The 12,500-nt window shown below is 35.1% G+C and overlaps 18 protein-coding genes and 2 non-coding genes across 21 annotated transcripts in view. All coding sequences in view use genetic code 11, as the record gives it.

Annotated features, from left to right (window-relative positions):
* The window catches only part of petB (cytochrome b6), a 1,336-nt gene extending 1,175 nt beyond the window's left edge, over positions 1-161 (bottom strand). Inside the window, exon 1 of the mRNA in view lies at positions 156-161. Coding sequence (YP_009527558.1) covers positions 156-161 — 6 coding nt within the window. The remainder of the gene's footprint in view (positions 1-155) is intronic.
* A 118-nt stretch (positions 162-279) lies between these two features.
* Positions 280-519, bottom strand: psbH (photosystem II protein H). The gene has a single exon. The coding sequence runs from the start codon at positions 517-519 to the stop codon at positions 280-282; it is 240 nt and encodes a 79-aa protein (YP_009527557.1).
* An 84-nt stretch (positions 520-603) lies between these two features.
* Positions 604-735, top strand: psbN (photosystem II protein N). Its single transcript has one exon. The coding sequence runs from the start codon at positions 604-606 to the stop codon at positions 733-735; it is 132 nt and encodes a 43-aa protein (YP_009527556.1).
* Positions 736-807: 72 nt separating this feature from the next.
* psbT (photosystem II protein T) lies at positions 808-909 on the bottom strand. Its single transcript has one exon. It carries the CDS (start codon positions 907-909, stop codon positions 808-810), a length of 102 nt encoding a protein of 33 aa, YP_009527555.1.
* Positions 910-1,096: 187 nt separating this feature from the next.
* On the bottom strand, positions 1,097-2,623 carry psbB (photosystem II 47 kDa protein). Its single transcript has one exon. The coding sequence runs from the start codon at positions 2,621-2,623 to the stop codon at positions 1,097-1,099; it is 1,527 nt and encodes a 508-aa protein (YP_009527554.1).
* Positions 2,624-3,066: 443 nt separating this feature from the next.
* clpP (ATP-dependent Clp protease proteolytic subunit) lies at positions 3,067-5,096 on the top strand. Its single transcript has 3 exons — positions 3,067-3,137; positions 3,947-4,238; positions 4,869-5,096. The coding sequence occupies exons 1-3, from the start codon at positions 3,067-3,069 to the stop codon at positions 5,094-5,096; spliced, it is 591 nt and encodes a 196-aa protein (YP_009527553.1).
* A 142-nt stretch (positions 5,097-5,238) lies between these two features.
* rps12 (ribosomal protein S12) lies at positions 5,239-5,352 on the top strand (one part of a trans-spliced gene, as the record gives it; the record has 2 gene entries for this part). Coding sequences YP_009527552.1 and YP_009538334.1 both cover positions 5,239-5,352 — 114 coding nt within the window.
* Positions 5,353-6,135: 783 nt separating this feature from the next.
* On the top strand, positions 6,136-6,489 carry rpl20 (ribosomal protein L20). Its single transcript has one exon. The coding sequence runs from the start codon at positions 6,136-6,138 to the stop codon at positions 6,487-6,489; it is 354 nt and encodes a 117-aa protein (YP_009527551.1).
* Positions 6,490-6,777: 288 nt separating this feature from the next.
* On the bottom strand, positions 6,778-7,083 carry rps18 (ribosomal protein S18). Its single transcript has one exon. It carries the CDS (start codon positions 7,081-7,083, stop codon positions 6,778-6,780), a length of 306 nt encoding a protein of 101 aa, YP_009527550.1.
* Positions 7,084-7,268: 185 nt separating this feature from the next.
* Positions 7,269-7,469, bottom strand: rpl33 (ribosomal protein L33). Its single transcript has one exon. It carries the CDS (start codon positions 7,467-7,469, stop codon positions 7,269-7,271), a length of 201 nt encoding a protein of 66 aa, YP_009527549.1.
* Positions 7,470-7,910: 441 nt separating this feature from the next.
* psaJ (photosystem I subunit IX) lies at positions 7,911-8,042 on the bottom strand. Its single transcript has one exon. It carries the CDS (start codon positions 8,040-8,042, stop codon positions 7,911-7,913), a length of 132 nt encoding a protein of 43 aa, YP_009527548.1.
* A 382-nt stretch (positions 8,043-8,424) lies between these two features.
* On the top strand, positions 8,425-8,498 carry trnP-UGG. Its single transcript has one exon. It is a non-coding gene; the product is annotated as a tRNA-Pro (tRNA).
* A 172-nt stretch (positions 8,499-8,670) lies between these two features.
* trnW-CCA lies at positions 8,671-8,744 on the top strand. Its single transcript has one exon. It is a non-coding gene; the product is annotated as a tRNA-Trp (tRNA).
* A 130-nt stretch (positions 8,745-8,874) lies between these two features.
* On the bottom strand, positions 8,875-8,988 carry petG (cytochrome b6/f complex subunit V). Its single transcript has one exon. The coding sequence runs from the start codon at positions 8,986-8,988 to the stop codon at positions 8,875-8,877; it is 114 nt and encodes a 37-aa protein (YP_009527547.1).
* Positions 8,989-9,166: 178 nt separating this feature from the next.
* On the bottom strand, positions 9,167-9,262 carry petL (cytochrome b6/f complex subunit VI). Its single transcript has one exon. It carries the CDS (start codon positions 9,260-9,262, stop codon positions 9,167-9,169), a length of 96 nt encoding a protein of 31 aa, YP_009527546.1.
* Positions 9,263-10,567: 1,305 nt separating this feature from the next.
* psbE (photosystem II protein V) lies at positions 10,568-10,819 on the top strand. Its single transcript has one exon. The coding sequence runs from the start codon at positions 10,568-10,570 to the stop codon at positions 10,817-10,819; it is 252 nt and encodes an 83-aa protein (YP_009527545.1).
* Positions 10,820-10,828: 9 nt separating this feature from the next.
* Positions 10,829-10,948, top strand: psbF (photosystem II protein VI). Its single transcript has one exon. It carries the CDS (start codon positions 10,829-10,831, stop codon positions 10,946-10,948), a length of 120 nt encoding a protein of 39 aa, YP_009527544.1.
* Positions 10,949-10,970: 22 nt separating this feature from the next.
* psbL (photosystem II protein L) lies at positions 10,971-11,087 on the top strand. Its single transcript is given in 1 exon segment — positions 10,971-11,087. A coding segment is annotated over 1 exon segment (117 nt).
* Positions 11,088-11,236: 149 nt separating this feature from the next.
* Positions 11,237-11,359, top strand: psbJ (photosystem II protein J). Its single transcript has one exon. It carries the CDS (start codon positions 11,237-11,239, stop codon positions 11,357-11,359), a length of 123 nt encoding a protein of 40 aa, YP_009527542.1.
* Positions 11,360-12,418: 1,059 nt separating this feature from the next.
* Positions 12,419-12,500, bottom strand: part of petA (cytochrome f) — a 963-nt gene continuing 881 nt past the window's right edge. Inside the window, exon 1 of the mRNA in view lies at positions 12,419-12,500. This exon is cut by the window's right edge and continues 881 nt beyond it. Within this exon, the coding sequence (YP_009527541.1) occupies positions 12,419-12,500 (82 nt within the window).

Genomic DNA, 12,500 nt, shown 5'->3' with positions numbered 1-12,500 from the left:
AGTATGAATCATAGTTCATATATTCCGTGTTCCAGATATCATATATTCCGTGTTTCAGATACTAGAATGAATATCCGACGAAGTAGAATCATCTCTATCAAGATGACAGACCCATTCTCTGTACTACCAATAGGATCAATTCTAACAAGTCACACACTCATATTCCGGAAATACAGAAACAAAGAAATTCCGCGGTCGAACTACCAAAATAGAATGGGCTAGAAATCCGAGCCGATTCACTTTGTATTGAAAAGCTAGGACTTCGTGGTTCTTGTGGAGCTAATTCAGTGAAATTCCGTCCAATAAAACAGAAGAATTATAAATCTCCAAAATAATAGATAGGAATACCGCAAATAGAGCCATTGCGACACCCATTAAAGGAGTAGTTCCCCATCCAGGAGCTACTTTACCATATTCCGAATTCAACGGTTTTAATAACTCCCCTACAGTAGTTGGTTTTGGACGAGATCTAGAACTACCCTCAACGGTTTTTGTAGCCATAAATCCTATTGTATTCATTGAGATCTGTTGACTTTGTATACCATTCCGTTGTAAATAAACGATCTTATCATAAATCCATTGTGGTCTTGAAATTATATAATAATGGAAACAGCAACCCTAGTCGCCATCTCTATATCTGGTTTACTTGTAAGTTTTACTGGGTACGCCTTATATACCGCCTTTGGGCAGCCCTCTCAACAACTAAGAGATCCATTTGAGGAACACGGGGACTAGTTGAAGTAATGAGCCCCCCAACATGGGGGGCTCATTACTTCAATTGAGATAATGAAAAATCATTTCACCTTTTTACTTTTTAGTTGGAACTTTAGGCGGTTCTCGAAAAAAGATAGCGAAAAAAATTATCCCTAGAGTCGAGACTAAGAGGAATGTATAAACCAATGCTTCCATAGATTCGATCGTGGTTTACAATTATAGCTTCCATACCTGTTTTTGTTTATTTGGGACCATCTCCCGGATAAAGAAAGAGCAAGAGTCAAAGAAAAGACGGTGATTGAAATCACGATTTATCTGGTACCTTATGTCAAATCACAAAAAGCAAATAGAGGGAAAGATACCAAAGAAATGTTGTGTTGTATCAGACTACTTGTCTTCTTGTAGTTGGATCCCCAAGTTTTTGGAATGTTCCAAATTCCACTTGAGCATCCAAATCCGGGTCAATACCAGCAAAAACGTCTCTGAATAAGGTTCTAGCACCATGCCAAATGTGTCCGAAGAAGAAGAGCAGAGCAAATGAAGCATGTCCAAAAGTAAACCAACCCCTTGGACTGCTACGAAAAACACCATCGGATTTCAAAGTAGCACGATCTAATTCAAAAATTTCACCCAATTGAGCACGTCTAGCATATTTTTTCACAGTAGCAGGATCACTATAACTGACTCCATTGAGTTCGCCGCCATAGAACTCAACAGTTACACCTACTTGTTCGACACTATACTTCGATTCTGCCCTTCTGAAAGGAACATCGGCTCTAACAATTCCGTCTCCGTCTACCAAAACGACTGGAAATGTTTCAAAAAAGGTAGGCATACGACGTACAAAAAGTTCACGACCTTCTTTATCTCTAAAGATAGGGTGTCCTAACCATCCAACAGCTATTCCATCCCCATTGTCCATTGAACCCGCTCTGAATAATCCCCCTTTTGCCGGATTATTGCCGATGTAATCATAAAAGGCTAATTTTTCAGGAATTTTAGACCAAGCTTCTGATAAACTTTGATTTTCGGCTAGCCCAGCACCAACTCTTCGATATATTTCTTGTTGGAAGTATCCCTGATCCCATTGATAACGAGTGGGACCAAATAATTCGATCGGGGTAGTTGCTGAACCATACCACATAGTTCCAGCAACAACAAAAGCTGCAAAAAAGACAGCAGCAATACTACTGGACAGGACGGTTTCAATATTTCCCATACGTAATCCTTTGTATAGACGTTGAGGCGGACGGACACTAAGATGGAATAGGCCTGCTAATATGCCCAATGTACCTGCTGCAATATGATGAGAGGCTATTCCTCCCGGAACAAAAGGATCAAAACCTTCCACGCCCCACGCTGGATTTACAGATTGTACTTTTCCAGTTAGTCCATAAGGGTCGGACACCCAGATTCCAGGACCATACAAGCCTGTTACATGAAAGGCGCCAAAACCAAAGCAAGCCAACCCTGATAGAAATAAATGAATTCCAAAGATCTTGGGCAAATCCAAAGAAGGTTTTCCTGTACGTTCATCACAAAATATTTCTAGATCCCAATACACCCAATGCCAGATAGCTGCTAAGAAGCACAAGCCAGAAAACACAATATGTGCCCCGGCCACACCTTCGTAACTCCAAATACCCGGATTCGTTATAGTCCCGCCTGTGATACTCCAACCGCCCCATGAATTAGTTATTCCTAAACGAGTCATGAAGGGTATAACGAACATACCTTGTCTCCACATTGGATCAAGAACGGGGTCAGAGGGATCAAAAACTGCTAATTCATATAGAGCCATCGAACCGGCCCAACCAGCAACCAGAGCTGTATGCATTATATGGACAGAAATCAATCGACCGGGATCATTCAATACGACAGTATGAACACGATACCAAGGCAAACCCATGGAAATACCTCTTTATCAAAGAAAAATAGACACTATGTAACTTTATTGCATTAGAAAAAACTATGCTATTGATATTCTCTTTTCAGTGGATTATCTCGAAGCAAGGGTTAATGTTAATATTTGTATTTGTTCTATTCTGTTGGTACTAATGGAACAATTCTGTTCGTAGGAACAAAGATAAACAGATCTATTCTATACCCAATAAGTACCAATACGCAATGGGGGTTGATCCCATTTTCTATGAGTGAATGCACCCATACTTGTTCATCATTCGAAGGCCCTATTCGTAAAAATTTTCCTTTATTCATTCTGTCTTCTTTTATGAACTTATCCAATCTAAGGATAAAATATGATGAAGGCCAATATTATGAAGACAATAAACTCATTGTTACGTTTCCATACCAAAGTGAAATAAAGTACTAAATTCTTTTTTCTGTTTTTTTATGCCTATTGGTGTTCCAAAAGTGCCTTTTCGAAATCCTGGAGAGGACGATATATCTTGGATTGACGTATAGTGCGGCTTGTCAGATATATTGGGTCATATGGTATTTTCCCGTTCTCTCCCTCGATCGAGATATCCTCTGTTTCGCCCAAGAAAGATTGATTGAATCATCAACAATTTGGAGCGTGAAGTTCAATTAGATCCATTTTATTTTTGGGGGGATCCAGATTAATATTATCAAATAATTTATGGTTGGCTTAGTTGGATCAATAAAATGAAGTATACAGGCTCCGTTTATAAAAAACCCAATTGGTAATATATGATTACTATATTGTATCATAAATGATTTTATTTATAAATAGAAATAGGAGTGATCTCAAACTGTTAATCAATCGAGTAATAGGATGAATACGTCGAATATTTGGTGAAGACATGAAATAAATAAAAAAAGGAAGTTGTAGTAAAAAGAAGTGGTATTGGGGGCATTTGTCCTATATGTGCAAATCGAAGTCGATCGGATCTTTACCCGGAGTAGAGCATAAACCTAAAAAAATTAAGAAGGCCCATTTAGAAACAAGAAAATGACATCGTGATTTGGATCGGATCTCGATGAGACAATACATCAATGATAAGTTAGTTCGATAAGTTTAATGAATTCTTTTTTTTTTTATTTTATATATATTTATATATATTATATGGAAGGGTCAAAACTCATCTTTCTTGAAAAATCGAAGAAAAAGCCCCCTCGTTTTAGAAAGAGTTTGCTATGAAAAAAAAGAGGGCTGGAATCTACACATTGATTCTTTTTCGCGATTTTTTTTAGAACCGTATGCATCAAAAGGTGCATGTACGGTTCCTGAGGGATACAATTTTATCCTAATCAACCGACTTTATCGAGAAAGATTACTTTTTTTAGGCCAAGAGGTTGAGAGCGAGATCTCGAATCAACTTATTGGTCTTATGATATATCTCAGTATAGAGGATGAAAACAAAGATCTGTATTTTTTTATAAATTCTCCTGGCGGATGGGTACTACCCGGAATAGCTATTTATGATACTATGCAATTTGTGCCACCAGAGGTACATACAATATGCCTGGGATTAGCCGCTTCAATGGGATCTTTTATCCTGGTCGGAGGAACAATTACCAAACGTCTAGCATTCCCTCACGCTTGGCGCCAATGAGTTTTTTATTTGATAGAAAAAAGCAGACTATGCCTTCGCCATATGAAATATGAATATTAAGTAATAATAGCATGGCACTTCGAATTCGATATGAGAAAATTCTTTATTGTTTTTTTTTCAAAACATTAGATTATGTATCGAAAGAGAAGTATGAGATAAAGGGTATTTCCGATTTTATCTTATCTATCGGGGGTCCGTTTCAGCGTCACAAACTTTTTGTTTTCACACCAGAAGGCTCTTAACAATCTTTATGTTATGAAAGGATACGAAAATAAAAAATAATCTTATTTGGTTCTTATTTTATTTGATCAGATCAAAAAGAAACTTTGGGATTGCTGAATCATAGAGGAAATAAATATATAACGTAACGGAGCCATCATAGTATTTTTTAACTTCTCCGAAAGGAAGGGTGGTAATTGGATCATTTACCGATCTGGATCTGACAGATCCTACATTTTTCGATGGCAGGTAAAAGTCAATTCCATTGTAGAGCCGTATGCAATTCGCAAAAGATGCCTGTACGGTTGTTCAATTCTATCTTTTTTTCTTGTTATTCTTTATCTCTTCTCTTCGACTCATCATACGAGATAGAGAAATCATTTATTATGTTATATCATCAGGGTAATGATCCATCAACCGGCTGCCGCTTTTTATGAGGCACAAGCCGGAGAATTTGTCATGGAAGCGGAAGAACTACTGAAACTGCGCGAAATCATCACAAAGGTTTATGTACAAAGAACGGGCAAACCCTTATGGGTTGTATCCGAAGACCTGGAAAGGGATGTTTTTATGTCAGCAACAGAAGCCCAAACTCATGGAATTGTTGATCTTGTAGCGGTTCAATGAAAAAAGAAAGGATTTCGTGCAAATCCGTGATTTGAGATCTTCTTACCGGGTTTCATTTTCATTAAATTAAATAAAATGGGGGTAATTCATAATCATCCGGTTAGGATCGATCTAAACCAGTACATTATGTATATGATTCAGCATGCCAACTATTAAACAACTTATTAGAAACACAAGACAGCCAATCAGAAATGTCACGAAATCCCCCGCTCTTCGGGGGTGTCCTCAGCGCCGAGGAACATGTACTAGGGTGTATGTGCGACTCGTTCAGATCATGGACTGGGACGAAAAACAACTTTTCCAGTATCAATGATCAGTACCAGTGAATAGAATGGAAGAACTCCATTCACTATCTAAACTAAAAAAAAAAAGATCTATCATATTCCCCTATTGTGTATTGTGTATGAAATTTATGGTTTCCGTCGGTGCAAATACAATCACCTAAATTTAAGATAATAAGCAATTCCCCATTGGCAAAAGGGTTATCCATTAAGCGGGGAAAATCAGCAGAAAGATTGGGCTCCCACTCTTGCAAGAACGGACTAACAGGGTCAGCTACTTAGCTAACCTTCATAATTAAATACCGTTACTGTATAGGTAGATCTCATTGTGAAAGACCTATTACTGGATAATTCATGGGTAGAGCCAAAGAGTGTGAACTGTACAAGTTACCAATAAGATTTATTAAATGAAGGAAGGAGCTCCGGTGTATAGAAAGGACCTCACCGTTTAAGAAGTAACCATAGAAACGATGGAACCCACTATTTCTTTATCCATTTAATTTCAAATTGACTACTTTTTTAGTTAATTTACTATGTTTTTGATACCTAGTATCAATACTATTTCTTATTTCGAGGTGAAATGCATAGAAAAAAGAAAAAAAAATCGTGGTCGGGAAGGTTATAGTAGCAAAAGCCATTGGAATTTTTATTTTATACATTGGAAGAATCCGCTTTGTTATTAATAGACCAGGAAAGGGTACAAGGATAACTGAAAGAAAGGAAATCAATTAGTTATTCATCAAAGTTTCATTTATTCAATGACCAGAACTAGACGAGGATATATAGCTCGTAGACGTAGAACAAAAATTCGTTTATTTACATCAAGCTTTCGAGGAGCCCATTCAAGACTTACTCGAACTATTACTCAACAGAAAATCAGAGCTTTGGTTTCGACTCATCGGGATAGAGATCGGCAAAAGAGAGATTTTCGTCGTTTGTGGATCACTCGGATAAATGCAGTAATTCACGAGAATGGGGCATCCTATAGTTATAGTAGATTTATACACGATCTGTACAAGAGGCAGTTACTTCTTAATCGTAAAATACTTGCACAAATAGCTATATCCAATAGGAATTGTCTTTATATGATTTCCAATGAGATCATAAAATAAAGAGATTGTAAAGAATTCACCGGAATGATTTAATGATTTAAATAAATGGAGTTCCCCGGAGAATGAACTCCGGGAAGGTAGATTCTAAATTAGTATGATAAAATATGATAAAGTCGTCAAAATGAAGGAATATGTTCAATAAAAAAAAAAAAGGATTTCTTCTTCTTCCCCGATTATTTTTGTTTCTTACAACACAACAATCAAATCTCGATTCTTAGATTTTTCGAACAAAACATCAAATCTGCGTTTGAGTTCGAATTGGAATTTCGATTCAATTGAAGAGTAAGCCTATTTATTTCTGGTTCTAAGACCAGTAGTTCTAGCGGTCGACTCGGTTCTTTCAAATTGTTTCTCATTATTAAGAAAAGGTAACGAAGATAAAATACGAGCTTGTTTTATAGCAATAGTAATTAATCGTTGTTGTTTCAAAGTCAATCTATTCACTCGTCTAGATAATATTTTTCCTTGTTCACTAATAAATCGACTAATTAAACTCATGTTTCTATAATCAATTCGATCCCCCGATTGGATCGGGGGCAAACGCCTACGAAAAGATCGCTTGGATTTAAGAAAAGGTCGCTTGGATTTATCCATGGTTTGTTTATTCCTTATCCCGAAAATCCTATTTCGTTCGGATCAAAAATGAATTAGAATTCAGAAATAGGATTTGGTTTATTTCTATTTAAATATATGTTATATATATTATATAATATTATATACTATATTATTTTACTATATTATTTTTACTGTTCCTTGGAAGGGTGACACCTCGGTTCGATCTATTTTTTTATCTCCCCATGAATCGTATGTTTATAACAATAGGGACAGAATTTTTGCAATTCCAATCGACCGGGCGTATTGTGTCGATTTTTTTCAGTAATATATCTGGAAATGCCTGTTGATTCCTTATTAACACCGCCTCGTACACAACTAGTACATTCCAAAAGAACCCTTATTCGGGCATCTTTACTCTTGGCCATGAACCTCCTTTGTTTTTTTTTATTCATTCAAGTCTTCTATTTTCGATCCGAAGAAAGTAAGGAAAAAAAATAGAAGTTGCTAACTCAAAATCCAATTATGATATGAAGGATTTCGTTGTAATCAATATCAATAGAGTAATAGTAAATAATAAGTAATACAATGATTTCTAACTATAACTATATTTCTAATCGCAGTACAGTATTTAATTTAAGGATCTTGTATGATACTCTTGCACTAGACCAACATTTACATTTACGTTTTCCCTCTATTCTTAATTTGATTCGAGTCTGAACCCGAGTTTCGCTGAGGTTAAATCCACTTTTATTCTTTCTCTTACTCGTCCCTTATAAAATTCTAAAAAAGAGAAAAAAAGAGGAGGGGGAAAGGAATTAGTCACAGATATTTGATTGTATCTCTAATATTCTTCACCCCTTCTCATGTTAATTAAAAAAAGGGAATGTCAACGCATCCGGGAATAAACGATTAATCTCTATCAATAGACCTGCTAAGGACCCGAACCATATAGTACTTAGTACCGGTGCCGTGGAAAGATATGTTTTTAGATCTCGCATTTAAAATCCTCCTTATTTATTGTAATACATAATGGTAATACATATATGATCAGATGCATATGGACCACTTGTATTTGTACACAGAATTCCCGATTCAAATTGAAGATTCGCTAGATAAGATTTTCTTTTTCTTAAAACATAAAAAGAAGTTTCTTTACTCCTGAGCATTCCCCAAAAATATTCATTTATTTTTTATTTCATTTTTAGGGTGGGTTTCATATTTTATATGTATATAAGTCTTTTATTATTATATGTTAATATATAATAATATGATAAAAAAAAAAGAAGAAATGGGAAGAAAAATTGTGTATATCAATGGAGGAAATAAGGATGTGGAAAACAAGACAGGTATTCTCTACAATGACACTGTAGACCAATTGAAAGGGATGTAGCGCAGCTTGGTAGCGCGTTTGTTTTGGGTACAAAATGTCACGGGTTCAAATCCTGTCATCCCTACCTATTACTTCTCCTCTGAGCAGTAACGAAGAATCAATTGAGATCAATTAAAATTGGATATACATAATTTTTCATTTTATGATACTATAATAGTATATGCATACAAGATGTGTTGGAGTTGAGTTACAAAAAGAATCCTTTTCTTTATAGTCTTATCTATTGTGATAAGAAAACGCTCTTAGTTCAGTTTGGTAGAACGTGGGTCTCCAAAACCCAATGTCGTAGGTTCAAATCCTACAGAGCGTGATTCCGTTTTTGTTAGTTGGAATTACACTGAACTAACTTCACTAACTTGAACAGCAATCTGAATTTGACCTCCTGTGGATTAAAGAATAAAGAAAAGAGGAGGTCAATCAAAAAAAGAGATGTTAATTAATCAAAGGTCCAACTGATCACCACGTCTGTATTGTAAATATGCAGTTACGAATAATCCAGCCAAAGTAATAGGAATTAGACCTAAGACGATTCCAAATAGAAAAACTTCAATCATTTCATTTCAATTTGTTTGAAAAGGGGAAAAGAGAGGTAATATCTATCCCTAAATCTTAATCCGAATTGCCCATGAATCGCAATGACCAAGAATTGGCAATTGACACGGTAAGGAACTCATAGAATACATGGAATCTCACGGAAAGGTTTCTCTTTATGAATTGTTTATTCGATTAATTTCAAATAAGTCGTATCTTGCTTAGACCAATAAATAGGACTGAGGTTATAGTTGAAGCCGCTAGTAGAAAACCGAAATAACTAGTTATAGTAGGCATGAAGGAGCTAAATGAAATATGTTCTTTATTATACATATGTTTATAAAGCACTTACCTAAGTTTCCATTTTTGCGAGATACGAGGATAAACAAAAATACCAATTGAAAGAATAAGTTAAATTGAAAGTTTTTGATTCATCAATCAATTATTATAGGCGGCACTAACAAAGATAGAGTGACAGAGGTATAAAAAGAAATCGATTCATTATCTGTGGCATCTACCCATACCGTGATTCCGAATCAACAGATTCATTGAGCAACTCTTGAGTAAACTAATAATAAAATAAGAACTGTGCCGTGTAACTTCGTTCAAAAATGAAACTTTCTTTGCGTCACTATGAAACAAAATTAGAAAATCATTTCTATTTTGATCATTTCTTTTTTAATTGTATCGAATACATTTTATATTTTGGAACGAAGAGTGCCCTTATAACAATAAAATCTTTTCTTTTACTTTTTACTTTAATTTTAACTCATTAGATTCAATAGTAGGTTCATTCACATAGTATCTCGAATGAGAAAAAAAAAAGATATCGCACGATCAGATCACTCGAAAAAATAAAATCTGTATTTTGGTTCAATTAGATTCTAAAAAATTCCTATTATCTTTTCCTTTATAGGTTCCACATTTTGTCTTTCCATATTATAACTTCTAGTTAGGTAGTTAGGTCAAGAAAGAACCCTTAGATCTAATACAACAATGCGTGCTTCGCGAATATTGATTGTTCCCATTATTTTATTCATTGTTCTCTTTCTTTCATCGAATACTATCTACTACTGTTACTTGTTATTGGATAACTAAGAAATTCTTTAAAATGAAAAAAAAAAGATTCAAAAAAAAAAAAACCTCTTCTACAACCACGAAAACGAAAAGGCGATTTCTAGATTTCGTATCAATAAAATTGTGGGAATATGATAATCTCTTTCATGAATTATTAAAAAGAAATTTGTCAGATTCACATTTATTTTACCTGATCTTCAGTTTCTAGTCCGAAACCAATAGTAGAGAGAAACCCTATACTACAGGAATTTGAGAGATTTTCTATTGAATGGCACATGGTTCTACATTGATAAGCAACAAGAAAGGAAGAAAGAACTTTTCTAACACTTCATTTCGATACTGATTGAAATTGCGTTGCTGTGGCAGAAGAAGGATAGCTATACTGATTCGGTATACTCTAAAGACACCCTCGGTACAATATTGACGATCTCACAAATATCCATTTTCAGTGAATTTCTATTTACTGATCTCATCTTTTACGAAATCGATCGTCCTTTGACTGTACAAGAATATGTGGAGCTCGGCATGTCTGGAAGCACAGGAGAACGTTCTTTTGCTGATATTATTACCAGTATTCGATACTGGGTCATTCATAGCATTACTATACCTTCCCTATTCATTGCGGGTTGGTTATTCGTCAGCACGGGTTTAGCTTACGATGTGTTTGGAAGTCCTCGGCCAAACGAGTATTTTACAGAGAGCCGACAAGGAATTCCATTAATAACCGGCCGTTTTGATCCTTTGGAACAACTCGATGAATTTAGTAGATCTTTTTAGGAGGCCCCAATGACCATAGATCGAACCTATCCAATTTTTACAGTGCGATGGTTGGCTGTTCACGGACTAGCTGTACCTACCGTTTCTTTTTTGGGGTCAATATCAGCAATGCAGTTCATCCAACGATAAACCTAATCCGAATTATAGAGCTACGACACAATCAAACCCGAACGAACAAAATGTTGAATTGAATCGTACCAGTCTTTACTGGGGGTTATTACTCATTTTTGTACTTGCTGTTTTATTTTCCAATTATTTTTTCAATTAAGAATTAAGAGAACGAAAGAGACTAATAAAATAAATAATAATAGTAGGAATTCTCTTATCCCATTCGGAAGGATCTCATCTCATAATTATCCATGACTGTTTATGTCTCTAGCATGACCACTTGATGAAATGTGGAGGGAAGTGGGGTAAATGGCCGATACTACTGGAAGGATTCCTCTTTGGCTAATAGGTACTGTAACTGGTATTCCTGTGATCGGTTTAATAGGCATTTTCTTTTATGGTTCATATTCCGGATTGGGTTCATCCCTGTAGTAATCGGATGAATTGAGTTGTCGACATGAAAGCGTAAGAACTCAATGGGACCCACCCCCTTCTTTGGCCAAGTTTGTCTGATTCGAGAGGGAAGGTCCCGTTGAGTTCTTAATAATCATAAGATTTTATTCGGATAAATGCCAGACAAAACGGATCTCCTTTTACGATGTTTAAAAAAACTCCATTTCATTTTTTTTCTGATGATGTTTTTGAAAAACGAACTTGATTGATTGATTCAGAACATCTGCTCCTCGATAGTATCTATCGATCCTTTCAAAGTTAGAAGAAAGAAGGAATCACTCGATTTTCTGGATGACACAGTATAATATATATATTTCCCTAGATCAGATATCATACAAATCCTTTCTATACTAATAGATTCTTACTCTATTTATTTTAGTATCTAATCAAAGTTGAAAATTTTTTTTATAACTTCATTGAAGAAGTTCTATTTGTTCAATAAATTTCCCTCTCTTTTTTTTTTTGTTTGTCCACTACTTCTTATACGTAATAAATCTAAAATTATGATAAACCTAGAAAAAAATCTAAACTAAGAATAGGAATTTTTGACGAAGGTGTCGAGGATCATTATTATTTCGACACAAGAAAGGGATGTGGAAAATTCCTTTCTTGTGTGGAAGACTAGGAAGACGAATAACCCTTCCTAGAATCATTTGTTTCCCTCATTTCATTTATCCTTTGCTTTATATTCTACGCTTACTTATGTCTAGTATCTAGTCGAATTGGATTCTATTATTCTAATAGAAAACTATTAATGCATTCTATGACATTGACATTTAAATCTGGCAATAGTGACACAGTCACACCACTCCAATTTAGATTGAAAAAAACAAAGAAGAGAAGGGGTAAAGTCAAATAATCTTCTTCACAATATACATACTATGTATAGGAATGCGGTACAATTAATTCCCGACATCTGGTAGAAAAAGAATATAAAGAAGAAAAAGGCTTTTCATAATTTTTTTTTTTTTGATCATACATAATTGCCAACAAGAATTTGGTTCTTTTTACGAACTTGATGTTGATAAATCCGCGGATCTAGAAATTCATTTCGGACAATTGAACCTTCTCAAACTGTTTCTTTTTAAGAACCAAAAAGATTTGTGCCAAAATAACAGAA

This window comes from Vitis riparia, chloroplast, assembly GCF_004353265.1.
Source record: "Vitis riparia voucher Wen_12938 chloroplast, complete genome".
Classification (NCBI taxonomy): domain Eukaryota; kingdom Viridiplantae; phylum Streptophyta; class Magnoliopsida; order Vitales; family Vitaceae; genus Vitis; species Vitis riparia.
Note: the sequence above shows the minus strand (reverse complement) of the source record. Positions and strands in the feature narration are given on the sequence as shown.